At 44.1% G+C, this 14,443-nt stretch overlaps 1 protein-coding gene across 6 annotated transcripts in view; it reads left to right on the top strand.

Moving 5' to 3' along the window:
- EMID1 (EMI domain containing 1) overlaps positions 1-14,443 on the top strand; it is a 197,081-nt gene that overhangs the window by 100,442 nt on the left and 82,196 nt on the right. For 5 of the 6 annotated variants that reach the window (XM_040351941.1, XM_040351943.1, XM_040351938.1 and 2 more), the window contains exon 4: positions 10,588-10,677. The exons of the other annotated variant lie outside the window; for it this stretch is intronic. In XM_040351941.1, the coding sequence (XP_040207875.1) occupies positions 10,588-10,677 (90 nt within the window). The remainder of the gene's footprint in view (positions 1-10,587; positions 10,678-14,443) is intronic. 6 annotated transcript variants of the gene reach the window in all.

The following is a 14,443-nucleotide window of genomic DNA, read 5'->3' on the forward strand; positions in this document are numbered from 1 at the left end:
GCAAACGTAGGCGCCAAACTGTTAGGAGGCCTCCGCAGGCTCACCTTAAAGGAAGGTCTCTCCCTGAGTCTGGTGTCAATCAAAATCAGGAAAGAAATAAGAGCCTCGAGCTCCACTGGTAGGTCCTTAGCTGCAACCTCATCCTTCAAGGCATCCGAGAGACCATGAGAGAAAGCAGCGACCAGGGCCTCATTATTCCAACCTACCTCTGCTGCCAGGGTACGAAACTCAATGGCGTATTCGGCTACGGATCGTGAACCCTGTCTGACGGACATAAGGAGCTTCGCAGCAGAGGCGGCGCGAGCCGGCACATCGAATACCTTCCGAAGAGAAGCAACAAAACCGGAAAACTCGGCAACCACCGGATTGTTGTTCTCCCATAAAGGACTGGCCCAGGCCAAGGCCTTGTCCGAGAGCAGCGAGATCAAGAACCCCACCTTTGATCTCTCAGTGGGAAAGGCATGTGGCAGCAACTCGAAATAAATGCCCACTTGGTTAAGGAAACCTCGGCACTGAGTTGGCTCTCCCCCAAATCGCTGTGGAAGGGGGGCAGAACCGGACATACCCCGAAACACCGCAGGCGCAACAACAGGTGTCGAGGTAGACTCTGGCGCAACAGTCGGATCGGCCGTAGGAGCGGGCCCAGGAGCGACGACCGACCCATCGGCAACGGGAGCGAAATGAGCCGTGCGTTCAAGCAGGGTTTGCAACGCCACGGCGAACTGACCCAACAGGGACTCCAGCTGATCAAGTCTGGCAACCAGCGTGGGTAGCAAGGATGGCTCTGTACCGTCAAAATTCATGGCTTGGTCCTAATGTTACGGAACCATGAACCAGACGTACAACAAGAGATAAGTGAAAAATAAGAAGGCTTTATTGAATATCAAGCATTAAAGCAAAAGTCCAAAACAGATGGTGAACCCGAATCAGAGTCTTGCGAAGCCAGAGGTCAGGAACCAGAAGGGTAGTCAGACGAAGCCAGGATCAGGAACCAGCAGGGATGTCAGACGAAGCCAGGATCAGGAACCAGCAGGGAAGTCAGACGAAGCCAGGATCGGAACCAGCAGGGAAGTCAGACGAAGCCAGGATCGGAACCAGAAGCAGCAGCAGTCTTAGAAGCATGTGTACACAGGAGGACCAAGCAAGGAACTGAAGCCACAGAACTCCTATATATATGAGCCAGGCATCCAGCTCCTCCCAGTGGGAAGGAGGAGCCGCAGGGTGGGAGGCTACAAGAGACCTGGAAACCAAGATGGCCGCCAGCACATGTCAAACGAAGGAGACAGGAGAGAGGTAAGACCATGACAGACATATCATCTTTGATTATGACAATGTCATTTACTTTGAGGTTACGTCGAGGTGTGTGCCATTTCTGTCTTGTGGAAACACTCATGAGGTATTCTCTTTTCCACCGACTCCAGAATTGTTCATTGGCTTGTGATGCAAGGGTTGTAATGGGTTTGACTTTAGGATCGTCTACAATTAGTTCTGCTGAAGAGTTTGAAGATGCGTGCACTTCAGATTTCCAAAGGAAACTAGGCCCAGATAACCAACTTGAGGTGGAGATATCCGCTACATGTAGACCCCTGGATGCATGGTCGGCTGGGTTTTGTGTCGTATCCACATAATGCCACTGAGTTGGATCTGTAATCACGTGACAAACACGTGAAACCTTCTTGCTTCGTTATTGATATAGGCTAAGACTACTTGGGAGTCTGTCCAGAAGAACTCTTTGTCAACTTCTATTTCAAGTTCTGCCTTCAACATGACACTCAACCTTGCTGCAGTGACGGCAGCTGAGAGTTCAAGCCTTGGGATGCTCACAATCTTCGTTGGTGCAACTCTTGCCTTGGCCATTACGAAGCTGCAATGGACTTGATCTCTGTCATTTTTGTACCTAAGGTACGAACAGGCACCATATCCTATGTTGCTGGCATCGGAAAAGTGGTGTAGTTCCACTTTCATTCTGTTACCAAAGTCTGGGGGATGGTAACATCTGGGTATCTTGATTTCCCTTAAAGCTTGCAGACTACTCTTCCAAGCCTCCCACCGTGGACATAAGCTCTCAGGAAGTGCTTCATCCCAACTGATGCCTCTGCGGCAAAGCTCTTGGAGAATGCACTTGCCACTCAGTATGAAGGGGGCTATGAAGCCTAGAGGATCATAAAGGGAGGCTACGACTGACAGGATACCACGACGAGTTGAGGGTTGATGCTTTATGTCAGCACTGAAACTGAAGGTGTCGTTTTCAATTGACCACTGAATGCCAAGTACTTGTCCTTCTGTTGTTGAGTCTGGGCTAAGTTTGACAGGTACACTAGTTGTTGCTCTTTCTGACGGAGCAATACAGGACAGGACGTCCCTTTTATTAGAGTTGAACTTATGCAGTCGTAGGCCGGCATTTTTACATAATCCTTGAGTTTCGAGGATTAGATTCGAAGCTTCGCTGACTGTTGGAACGCTAGTTAGGCCGTCGTCGACATAAAAGTTCTTCTCGATGAAGGCTGATGCTGAGGGATGTTCTGACTTGTGTTGTCGTGCAAGATACTTAAGGCCGAAATTGGCACATCCTGGAGAGGAGCTGGCACCGAAAAGGTGAACTGCCATTCTGTATTCTTTCGGTTCTGTTTCCAACTGACCGTTCTCCCACCAAAGGAACCTTAAGTAATTGCGCATTTCTGAGGGGATATAGAACTGATGGAACATCTTTTCAATGTCGCATATCACAGCAACTGCTTCCTTCCTGAAGCGACAGAGGACTCCCACTAGAGAGTTTATCAGGTCGGGACCTGTCAGCAAGGTATCGTTTAGGGAGATGCCTTTGAACTTTGCTGAACAATCAAAGACAACTCTTAACTTGTCTGGCTTCTTGGGGGTGATAAACCCCGTGATGTGGGATGTACCACACTGTCTCTTCCTCTGATAATGAAGGGGCTGGTTCTGCATCACCTTTTCTGATTGTTTCTTCCATGAATGCAGTGTAGTGTTCATGGTACTGTCTATTTCCCTTTAATCTTTTCTTTAGATGATGAAGTCGAATAAGGGCCAGCCTCTTATTGTTTGGTAGTGCCAGTTGACTGTTGTCTTTGAAGGGTAACGGCATCTCGTAGTGTCCATCTTTCCTTTTCATTATAGTTTCCGAGAGAAACTGCACGAACATCATCTTGAGACACGTACTTATCTTCATAATTTCTTTCAATGAAGTCCATTTCTAAAGCCTTTAACACATCAGCGACCGGCGGCATTGGCATTTCTTTCACTGCGACTCTGTGTACGAAGCTCTGGCTACCCTGTCTATCAAGATGTGGATTTGCTGATCCTACAATGCTCCAGCCGAGCATAGTTTTTTGAGCGAAGGGTTCATTTTCGGAGCCGATAACAACCTCCAAGGGAGCCAGTGCTGATGGGCAGTCATAACCGATCAGTAGTCCTACTTCGCAATCTTGAAGTGGCTGTAACTTGTTTGCCAAGTGTTTGAGGTGTGACCACTGGAGTGCAGTCTCCTTAGTGGGGATGTGAGACTTATCTACTGGAATGAAATCTCTTGTATAGGCTTGACGGAGTTGGACTTGAACTTCGGAGTTGAAGCCACGCACTTGCAGACCGTGAGCAATTTGGCTTGAAATAACTGTGTCAACCGCTGTCATTGTGCTGAGCCTTAGCTGTAATGGCTTGGTGCTCACACTTAACTTCGATACCAGGTCTGCCAGAATAAAGGTTGAATCACTCTGTGTGTCAAGTAAGGCATAAGTGAGGATTTCCCTCTGAGGCTCCGTAGTAGCTGACAACAGAACTGGAACAATGCAGGATGTGGCAGACGTATGTCTTGTCAAAGTATGGGACATAACTTTGGGAACGTTGTCGTTTGCCTTATTTCTCATGCCTACTGAATCATCGTTTGATGCCTTGACAGGCTCAGTGTCTCTCTGTATGTGCAAACAGGTTGGATGACGTCGACTGCATATGCTACACGTGTGTCTTCCTTTGCAGTCTTTTGTAGTGTGGCCCTTTCTTAAGCAACCAAAACAGAGATGGTTTTCGTGAATAAAGGCCCTCTTTTCATCGATGGTCTTTGCCGCAAAAGTCAGACATTTAGCGACACCGTGTGTTTCGTCTTTGCAGACTAGGCAAGGTGGTTTCGGTCTTGAAGCTGAGATATTTGGAACGTTGAAGGTAGAGGGCTTCATTTGAGTGCTTGTGTTGAGCGCCTTGGCTCTCTTGGGAATTCTCTCATCTGTAGTCTTGGTACTGAGGAGAAAAGGAGAGGCAATGGGGTTGCATGCAATCTTAGCTTCCCTTTGCAGGAACTCTGTGAAACAAGCAAAGGTTGGGTATTCTTGGGAGTTGTCCAGCTCGTCCACGGCGATGCGACTCCATCTGCGCACGATCCATTCAGGCAGTTTCTTGAGAAGCTTGTGGTTTTCTTCACAATCATTTAGAATAGCTAGGCCTTTAACATGAGGAATGGCCTCCACACAACCTTGAAGGAAATCTGCAAACTCTCTTAATGCTACAGGGTCATTTGCTGATATCTTTGGCCATTTAGCCAACCTTTCTCTGAAGGCTCTTTGCACTATGAATGGACCTCCATACCTGTCCTGTAGGATTCCCCAAGCACCTAGATAGGCATCTTCTGAATTTCGGTAGAAGAACCCTTCCACTGCCTTACGAGCTTCACCACCGAGATACCTCTTCAAGTACAGCATTTTTTCGCACACAGGGAGTGGTTTCTGATCAATCAGCGCCATAAAGGATATCTTCCAATCTATGAACTTCAAAGGATCACCTGTGAATACAGTTGGTTCAGGTATAGGGAGACGGTTGGAGATAAGCAGACTTGCAAGTCCTGGGGTTAGACTAACTTCTTCATTTGGTCTTGACACCCCAAGTGGTGTATTTGAAGGTTGAAATGGCACAGCCTTTGGATTCAATGAGTTTCGTGGTTCATTATTTTGGCAGAGGTATTGCACATTGTGGTCTGTCTCCTGTTCGTAAATTTCAAGACTATCATAAGCGTTGTAGGCTTTCACTCTTGCTGCAGCTACCTTGACTTCATTTTCTGCTTGTAGCTGTTGTAGTCTTGTCTTTTCCTCATCCAACTTCAGTTTAATTTCTGCCTCTAGTTTGTTCAGCTTAGCTTGCTCCTCGCGCATCTGTTGCGTCGCCTTTGCCTGTTCTATTTTGGCTGCAAGATCTGCTTCTGCGTCAGCGCGTTTGCTAGATCTGGAAGTAGCTCTTGAGCTTGCGTTGGAGTCTGGTAATGACTCTGAGAGGACAGTTTCTGTTTCTGAGTTTCCAAAGACTGACTCATGCTCTTCTTTATTAAGAACCATCCTCACCCTTTCCTTCTCAAGTTGATCGTTAAAGATTTCATCTACATTCTCTAGCCGCTTGCTGATGAGGTTGCAGATTTCAGCCGTTAACGCGGTGCATGCATCCATTTTCTTAACAACGTACGGGGTAGTGGAATTATTTCGGCACATGGACTCATACTGTTGGTGCACTAACGCTTCTTTGGCTTTAATCTCTTTCAATCTTGTATTAAGGTCTTCAGTTGAGCAGAAACCTTTTAACTTTGTCCTACATTCCTTTGCTAGCTCCTTCCAAGAGTTGCACACCTTGTTGAATGCCTTTTCATTTTTCTTAACTGTTTCTTCGTGCATTTCTTTGCCCTTTTCTGTTAGGCTTCGCTCTCTAGAGCTGGATCGTACCTGTTGTGACTCTGTGGGTTTGTCTGTTTCTTCAGCAGGTGACAACATTTTGTTCTAGTGTGCCTTTGCCTTTCAAGTGTGAGTGTGCCTGAAACCTAACTTGAATGAGTGTTGGCTCAAACTTGCTACTAAGGGCTACGACAGATAACAGGTGTTCACACTTGTAACTAAAGATTAGCAAACAATGCATACAGTACTACAAAATGTTTTAAACGAATATACTGCTGACACTTTCTAACCAGACAATTAACCCTTTACGTAAATAACTGCAGTTTAGTGGATTAGGAACTTGGAAGATAGCGTTGCTTTAAATCTGACACTAGGCCTCTAAACACGAATATAATAACTTGATCACTGGTTTAGCAAAATATTAACTATTTGGCTCGCATAGTAGTTAAGGGCGGCTTCCGGATCACATATAAAGAGCCCGCTATATTTAAAAGCCCACGTGACACGTTTACTTTTTTAGCCAAGTCTCTGTTGCCAAGATGGCGTCCGCACGTGTCTTGCGAGGCGTTGGGAAGCCTTTACTCACAGTTCGATGGAGACAGCGACGCAGCTGGTGATGTCGAGTCTCCACCGCAGCGACGAGTTTTCACTGTTACGGCCCCTTTGGCATCGAATAAATAACAAGAGGAGAGCTTCTGACGGGTGCAGTAGTTTTATTATTTCGCGACAAAGGTGCGCAGCAGGGTTGAATATTATTTTCTTTATCTCCTTGAGCACCGTAAACATGAATATCGTAAGCACCATAGCACCGTGAAAACTGTAAATGACATACAACACACTTATTTACAGTTGTCACCAAAAAGGGGGTTACAGGGTTAATTACAGTTGTCTGCACACATATCTAATTACATTGAACATTCAAAGAAACATGGTTACATGCAAAGTGCCTTGGATTATACAGTATAGCGTATTTAAAACCAAACAGCATGAACAGGGTTTATCTCTAGAACATATACACCTTTATAACAATGCACACTTTTCTGCATACCTCGATCCGCTTGCCAAGGGGGGTACAAACTTTAAGCTTTAGGGATTTTCTGCAGACATCTTCCATGAAATCCTATGCAGACAGCTAACATGTGGCATCTGAGATACAGGAAAAGGCTTTCTTTCTAAGACAGGAAGAAGGAGTGGTCTTGTAATCCTGCTGATCAAAACATTCCCCAGGGAACCAAAGGGAGGCAGAAAGGTTCCACCCAGCAGTAAGTGCTGAACAAGATCCACAATGATAAGCGGACAGTTACACTGAGCATGCGTGAATTTTTAACCGATGGTCGTGCCAACTAACGATCGGTTTTGACCTATTGGTTAGGAATCCATCGGTTAAATTTAAAGCAAGTTGGCTTTTTTTTAACCGATGGTTAAATAACCTATGGGGCCCACACACGATCGGTTTTGATCGATGAAAACGGTCCATCAGACCGCTGTCCTCTGTTTAACCTATTGTGTGTACGAGGCCTTAGAAAAAAAACTGTTATAGTCTGCAAAAGACTTGAGACTGTGGCAGAGGTTCACCTTCCAGCAGGACAACGACCTTAAATATACAGCCAAAGCTACAATGGAATGGTTTAGATCAAAGCATATTCATGTGTTAGAATGGTCCAATCAAAGTCCAGACCTAAATCCAATTGAAAATCTGTGGTAAGACTTAAAAAAAATTGCTGTTCACAGATGCTCTCCATCCAATATGACAATATTTTGCAAAGAAGAATGGGCAAAAATGTCACTCTCTAGATGTGCAAAGCTGGGAGAGACATCCCCAAAAAGACTTGCAGCTGTGATTGCAGTGAAAGGTGGTTCTACAAAGTATTGACTCAGGGGGGCTGAATACAAATGCACGCCACACTTTTTAGATATTTATTTGTAAGAATTTTGAAAACTGTTTATAATTTTCCTTCCACTTCACAATTATGTGCCACTTTGTGCTGGTCCATCACCATCATCTAATCCCAATTAAACATTTACGTTTTTGATTGTAACGTGTAAATGTGGAAAATGTCAAGGGGTATGAATACTTTTTCAAGGCACTGTACTGTGTGCTACAAGGTGTCCCTCTTTATCATTTTAGAAAGATGGGAGGTATGGATATTCACCTGCTAATAAATATCTGTGATGGCTGCCAGCTACGTATTCACTCTATTAGAAATAGACCCAATTTAACTCTGGAGTATTTGACTTTTATTATAAATCATTCCTCGGCATGCAAATACACATCTAGGTGCTGGAGTAATCTATGGGTAAATTGTTGCAGACAGTAATACAGTTTTCATGTTTAACGTTTTGGCTCCATTCATACTAATGCTTTTTTTGATGCATTTTGCATTTTGCAGAAATGCAGGGAAATTTTTTAACATGGTTTCCTATAGAACATGTTCACATCAATGCTTTTTTGTGCCTCTGCCTTTTTCCTGCAAAAGCAGCGTTTTGCATGCAATAGAATTCAGTGGACCTGCATCCAAAACGCATTTTGCCGCGATTTGCATTTTGCGTTTTTTTTAACCTGTTTATAGCTAGTTGTTAAAGGAAATGTAAAAAAAATAATCGCGGTAAAATCGTGGTAAAAAAGCACGTTAAAAAACGCAGCAAGCATTGCAAAAACGCAAAAACGCTCAAAAGCAACATGCATAGCTGTGAATCAAGCCTTAGATACAATTTATTTCTAGTCAGTGATTTGTATAAGAACCAGATGATGTAGCTTGTGAAAAAAGCTCGTACAGAAGGAGACCGTGTGAAAAACTGATGGGCTATATATAGTATGGTGGGACAAATTTGCATTTTAAGTCTGCCTTTATCCCCCAGATTCTCATCTTTTTATTTAAAGTAATGCTGGTCATACATGGCAACTATCTTTTGTTGACAATGCTAAATGTGTGAATAGACCCTAAGGAGAATGTCAGACAGGTGCTCAAATGTGGAGCATTTATCTGGTAGAGAGTTGCTTTGTGTCTCTCCTGCCAGCTTAGCACAGATCTGAATGGGGATCGGTCTTCCCCTTGTCATGCAAGCTTGGCAGAGAGCAATCCTCATTCATTTCTACTGCTGAGCTGTTGTAGCTCAGTAGGGGGGTGACACACAGTCCTTTTCTGACAGAAATGATCAGATCACCCATCTAAAACTATGCCAACACTTGCTAGTGCTTATTCATTACTTTCCTTTCTGTGTGCCAAGTGGATATTCCCAGCTTAAAATGTTTACATTTGTAGAAGTGTATGTATCCGCAGTCATGTGTGTCATGAATGTGAGATCATATTCCTTTACTAGAGTGTATTAATAGAAAATTATTTGCGTCACCACACTTTGAGGTGTCCTACCATGTTCTATAGTAACACAAGCTTGGATACCTTCTGGTGGTATGAAAGCTTACCAACCATATTAAATTGGCATGTTTGAATGAGCAGCATTAAAGCTGAACTCCAGACACACTAAAACTTTCATTTAAAGTGGATGTAAACTCGAAAAAATATATATCTTTTTTTGATGTCACAATGTACAGTATAAGATTTCCTATCATCTGTGCCCAGTCTTGCCACACAGAGTTAATCCAGCTCTAAGCAATCCTCTTTTATTGTTCAGTGGGGAAAAAAAGGACTTACAGAGAAAAACCTTAGTCCGTTCCGCCCCCTTGCTGTGAGTGACAGGTTATTTACATATCACATGCACTAGCCTGGAGACAGGCATTCTTTTTTAATTCCCACCCCACTCCTTTTCTGAAGTCATGTGGTTACTTTTCTGGATTTTGACTGGATGTTAGTGATCATAGGAGAATTTAGTGTAAGGCCGCGTACACACGATCGGTCCATCCGATGAGAATGGTCTGATGGACCGTTTTCATCGGTCCAAACAGATCGTGTGTGGGCCCCATCGGTTAGTTATCCTTCGGTCGAAAAAATAGGAACTTGCTTTAAAATTTAACCGATGGACGCCCAACCGATAGGTCAAAACCGATCGTTAGTATGCAAAAGCATTGGTTAAAAACCAGCGCATGCTCAGAATCAAGTCGACGCATGCTTGGAAGCATTGAACTTCGTTTTTTTTAAGCACGTCGTTGTGTTTTACGTCACCGCGTTCTGACAGGATCGGTTATTTAACCTATGGTGTGTAGGCACATCAGACCATCAGTCAGCTTCATCGGTTAACCGATGACAACCGTTGTCATCGGATGGACTGATCGTGTGTACGAGGCCTTAGGAATACACAGGAAAAAATGCATGTTGACAAGGGTAGTGTAGAGGTGGTTGGGGAGACTACTGACATCACAACTCCACCCACCGAGCTCCAGACAACAGACCCACCCACAGAATCTGCAGTTTTTCAGTTCTTATAACAGACAGAGGGGAGACATTTGACAGGTAAGGATACATGCAGGAGGCATCTATATCCTTATAGATCAGCACTATGGCATCAGTTTAGAAAGGATGAGAGTGGGATTAAATAGTCCAACATCCTTGGCAAATCTAGATTTTACCTTGTAAATGTAGCAGTGACACCATCACTGTACTGTACATAGCCTGTACAGAGAGCAAAGCTATGGAAGGGACCATGAAGGCCCACCCACTACAGACTGCCTGCAGTAAATGACAGGAGGGGGCGGAGACAAGACCAGTCACCGGAGAAATAGCAGCAGTGACCAGTCTTTTTTTTCAGGAAACTCCTGCACAGAGGTAAAGTTTTACACCAGTTAACTGTGCAGATCTGAAAGAAATACACAACGTACACCAATCTATGAATACACATACCTATTGCATTTAGACAATGTTTTATTATCCCGGAGTTCGGCTTAAATAACTTTTTAAAATACATTTACACAAATACAAGTTTAATCATAAAATGGTGGTTGGCCTGTCTTGAAAAAATGCATGTGTTACAGGCCCTGGATCCCTATCAGAGGTGCAAGACAGTCCACGGATCACTACCACAGTTCGTAAAATGCCCCCTAGGGATGGAGCCACCTTCTCAGGTAACTGGCAACTTACTGATTTCTGGTAGAAAATCTATTTTTGTGATGTATTAAATTGTAATTTTACCTGATATAATATAACTTTTGCAAACAATTACTTGCCTCTGTGGGCCTGATTTGTGAAAGATGGAGCCAATGAAACTGGAACTGCTGCTCATTGTAACCTATTAGATGCCTTGTTTAATTGTTTTACCAGGAAAGCCTTTTAATATGGAAACCAAGGCCCAAAGGTTTGGCATTCCAGCATTGGTTTTGCTTAAGTTTTATAAGGTATACATTTTGTAAACTATAGTCTGCTGTATGTATAGTTATGTCAGCATTGCTAAGGCTTGCACCAAATTGTTTGTAACCTTTCTACAATTAGTTTACATCCATTACCAGGCAGAGTACAGTATATAGACTTTTCCTATCTAAAGGTCTGTTTTGAAGGGCTTTTGTTCGATTTAAAATGGGTTTGGATTACTTAGTTACAGGTTGGACTAAATAAGACTATAGAAATACAAAACTCACTTAAAGCAGGTGAAATACACAATTCTAAATGAACCCAGAAGCGTCTCAAACTGATGTCATATTGATGTAATCTACACAAGCCAAAAGACAGATGATGAAATGTTCACCTTTATAACATTTTCTGTATATAACCTATATAAGGTGGGGTCTAACTAGTATTGTAACATACTATTAGCCGGATTCAGTAAGACTTACAACGGCGTATCAGTAGATACGCCGTCGTAAGTCCGATTCCGCGCCGTTGTATCTTTAAGCGTATTCTCAGTCTGAGATACGCTTCTCTGTTGCTAAGATAAGACCGGCGTAAGTCTCCTACGCCGTCGTATCTTAGCTGCATATTTACGCTGGCCGCTAGGGGCGTGTACGTTGATTTACGCCTAGAATATGCAAATGACCTAGATACGCCGATTCACGAACGTACTTGCGCCCGATACGCTGTTTACGTAAGGCGTTTTTCCGGGGGGAAAAGATAAACCACCAAAAAGATGGCGCAGCCCATGCAAGGTATAGACGACGGAACCCCAATGGGGCTGGATGTAGGTTACGTTCACGTCAAAAGCAAGGAGTCTTTGCGACGTGATTCTGAGCATGCGTGTGCATGCGCCGTACCAACGGCCCTCATTTACATGGGGTCACCGGTAATTTACATGGAGCACGCCCCCTACCTGCCTAATTTGAATTAGGCGGTGTTACGCCGGGCCATTTGCCCTACGCCGACGTAACTTAGGAGGCAAGTGCTTTGTGAATACAGTACTTGCCTCACTATGTTACGTCGGCGTAGTGCAAATGAGATGCGCTACGCCGACCTAAAGAAGCGCCGCTCTACCTGAATCCGGCTATATGTGTTTTTAGTTAATTATGTGTACATAACTATAGTAATATTCACTATACACTATATAAGTATGGTATGTAATTCTTCCATATTGAGAGCAGCAGTGGAACCAGACAGCACAGTGCAGCCTATGCCATCTGAGAAGTAGCATACATATGTGATGGCACCATTCTTTACAGGGCTTTTTGGTCTTTGCAGGCTTTTACCATGGGAGTGGCACATGTCAGCATTCTGGTTCAATAATTGTTATTCATTTAAAACCGAGTAACAGAAAAAGCACCCAATCCGCCCATGCAGGGCTATAACTGGCAACATAAATATAGGCAGGCTTACACAGTGCTAGCAAAAAAGGAGGCACAACCATCACAATAAATTGTAATAGACATGAATACAAAACAGGAAAAGTCCAGGGAAAATATCCTTAGCTGGCGGAGCAAACCTGGCCATAAGAAATTGCAGACAATGTTGCAGTATGTTCTGTACAGATATAAAAATCAAACTGAAAGAGGGCACAGAGTCCCGTCAAGAAAGGAAGATCAAAGGAAAGAAAAACAGGAATGAAGAGAGAAAGCAAGGCCAAGAGGGGGAAGGAGGACAGGGGCTCAAGATCATCAAGGGTGCCAGTTAACACAGGCCCACACTAGTCAGGGGGAGAGTAGGGAAGGCATAAGCCAACCATGGTTCTCAAATCTTTAGGAACTTAGCATGGGAGTTTTAGGGATACTGGGGACTGTGGGTTTCTTCCAGGTCTTGGCAAGTATCCTCTTAGCTGATATAAACAGCTAGGATGCCAATTTTTTTAATTTTTGGAATGGGGCAATGCAATGAAGCAAATTTAGCATCCTTTCGGATGTTCAGGTGGAACAGGGTATGCAGTAGGCAGAACACACAAGATCAAAAGTCTGCCAGTCACGGACATGTCCACCAGGTGTGCTTAACATCTCCACGATGACCACATCCCCGAAAACAGTGGTCACCAGAGTTGGATTGGCATGGGCAATTTTGGCAGAAATCCAATACCACCGTAAGAACACTTTATACGCTGCCTCTAAGGTGGCAGTGTTAAACGAGCATTTAGTGACAGAAGACCAGGTTTTGCTCCAGTCTGCCAAGTCTATCTCAGATGCCAAGTCTCGATCCCACTGGGTCACATAAGAAAAAGAAGTTAAAGATGATCAACTATTTAGGGAAGCAAAGAGAGTGGAAATGAGGCCCAGGGATCCCAGAGAGTGTTGGCAGATATGTTAAAACTTTGTTTTCTGAAAAGGATAGGTAGAGGTACATCGGAGAGAAGATATTCAATGCTGAAGCTGAAGATAGAGACAAAACTTAGATTGCGGCACAACGTGGGTCTCTTGAGGGTGGCCCACTTCGGGAAAGACCAAGTTGTCTGAAAGTGTTGCACATATGTAAGGCCATAAGAGGTTTACCAAGTGAATGCGTCAGGCTGATCTAGGCCATCGGGGAATCAAGGAGTTATTAATGATGGGTAACAGAGGTAGGAAGGGAGACATAAGAGAGCTCAAGTATCATACCGAATCCCATAATTTCTTACTGTGTTGCATAAGTGGGCTCAAAGTCGCTGGGCATAGATTATGTGAAAGCCATAGAAGCATGTGCATGGAAAGAGGGACACAATTGGGGAACTCCAGAAGCACCCACAGAGGAACGTCTGAGGAGGCATGAAGCAGAAATAACTGGGAAATCTGGGGGGGTAGGTAATATTTGGCGATGTTGGGGACCCCCATAACCCCTTGCAATCTGTGTAAAAAGAGTGGCTCTACGAATTCTGGGGCACTTGTTGGCCCAGATGAGTGCAAAATCCTACTCTGGATTTAACAGAGATAGTGTGGAGGGACCTGGACCGCTAGAGTGTGGAAATAATACAAACGTTTGGGCAAGACTGTAGTTTTTGAGTTTATACAAAATATGAAAGACAGATGTGAGAACTGCAAGGACTGCATGAGAGCAGAACAAAGCAGTGGAAAATCATTGGTAGCAAACAAGGAAGAGTAAGTAGGGGTCAACCAGATGCCAAGATATTCAATGGAAGAGGATGCCCAGCGGAAGGGAAAATGGGACTGCAATCGATCAATCAGACCAGGGATCAGAGGGACATTTAAAGTTTTATCCAGGTTAATATGGAGGCCTGATATAGATGTAAATCATGTCAAGGCATGTTGCAGGTAAGGGAGAATGGTGAGGGGATTAGTCAAAGTCAGTAGGACATCATCTGCAAAGAGATTTAGCTTGAAGTCAAGGCCCACATAAGAGACTCCAGTCACGTTCTGGTCAGCACAAAACGAAATCGCTAGGAGTTCTAGAGCTAAGATAAATAGGGCAGGGGGCAACCCTGTCACTTGCCCCTGTATATGGAGAAAGGCGCTGAAAAAAACCCAGCATATTTGACCAAGGCTGTCTGTG

This window comes from Rana temporaria, chromosome 1, assembly GCF_905171775.1.
Source record: "Rana temporaria chromosome 1, aRanTem1.1, whole genome shotgun sequence".
Classification (NCBI taxonomy): Eukaryota; Metazoa; Chordata; class Amphibia; order Anura; family Ranidae; genus Rana; species Rana temporaria.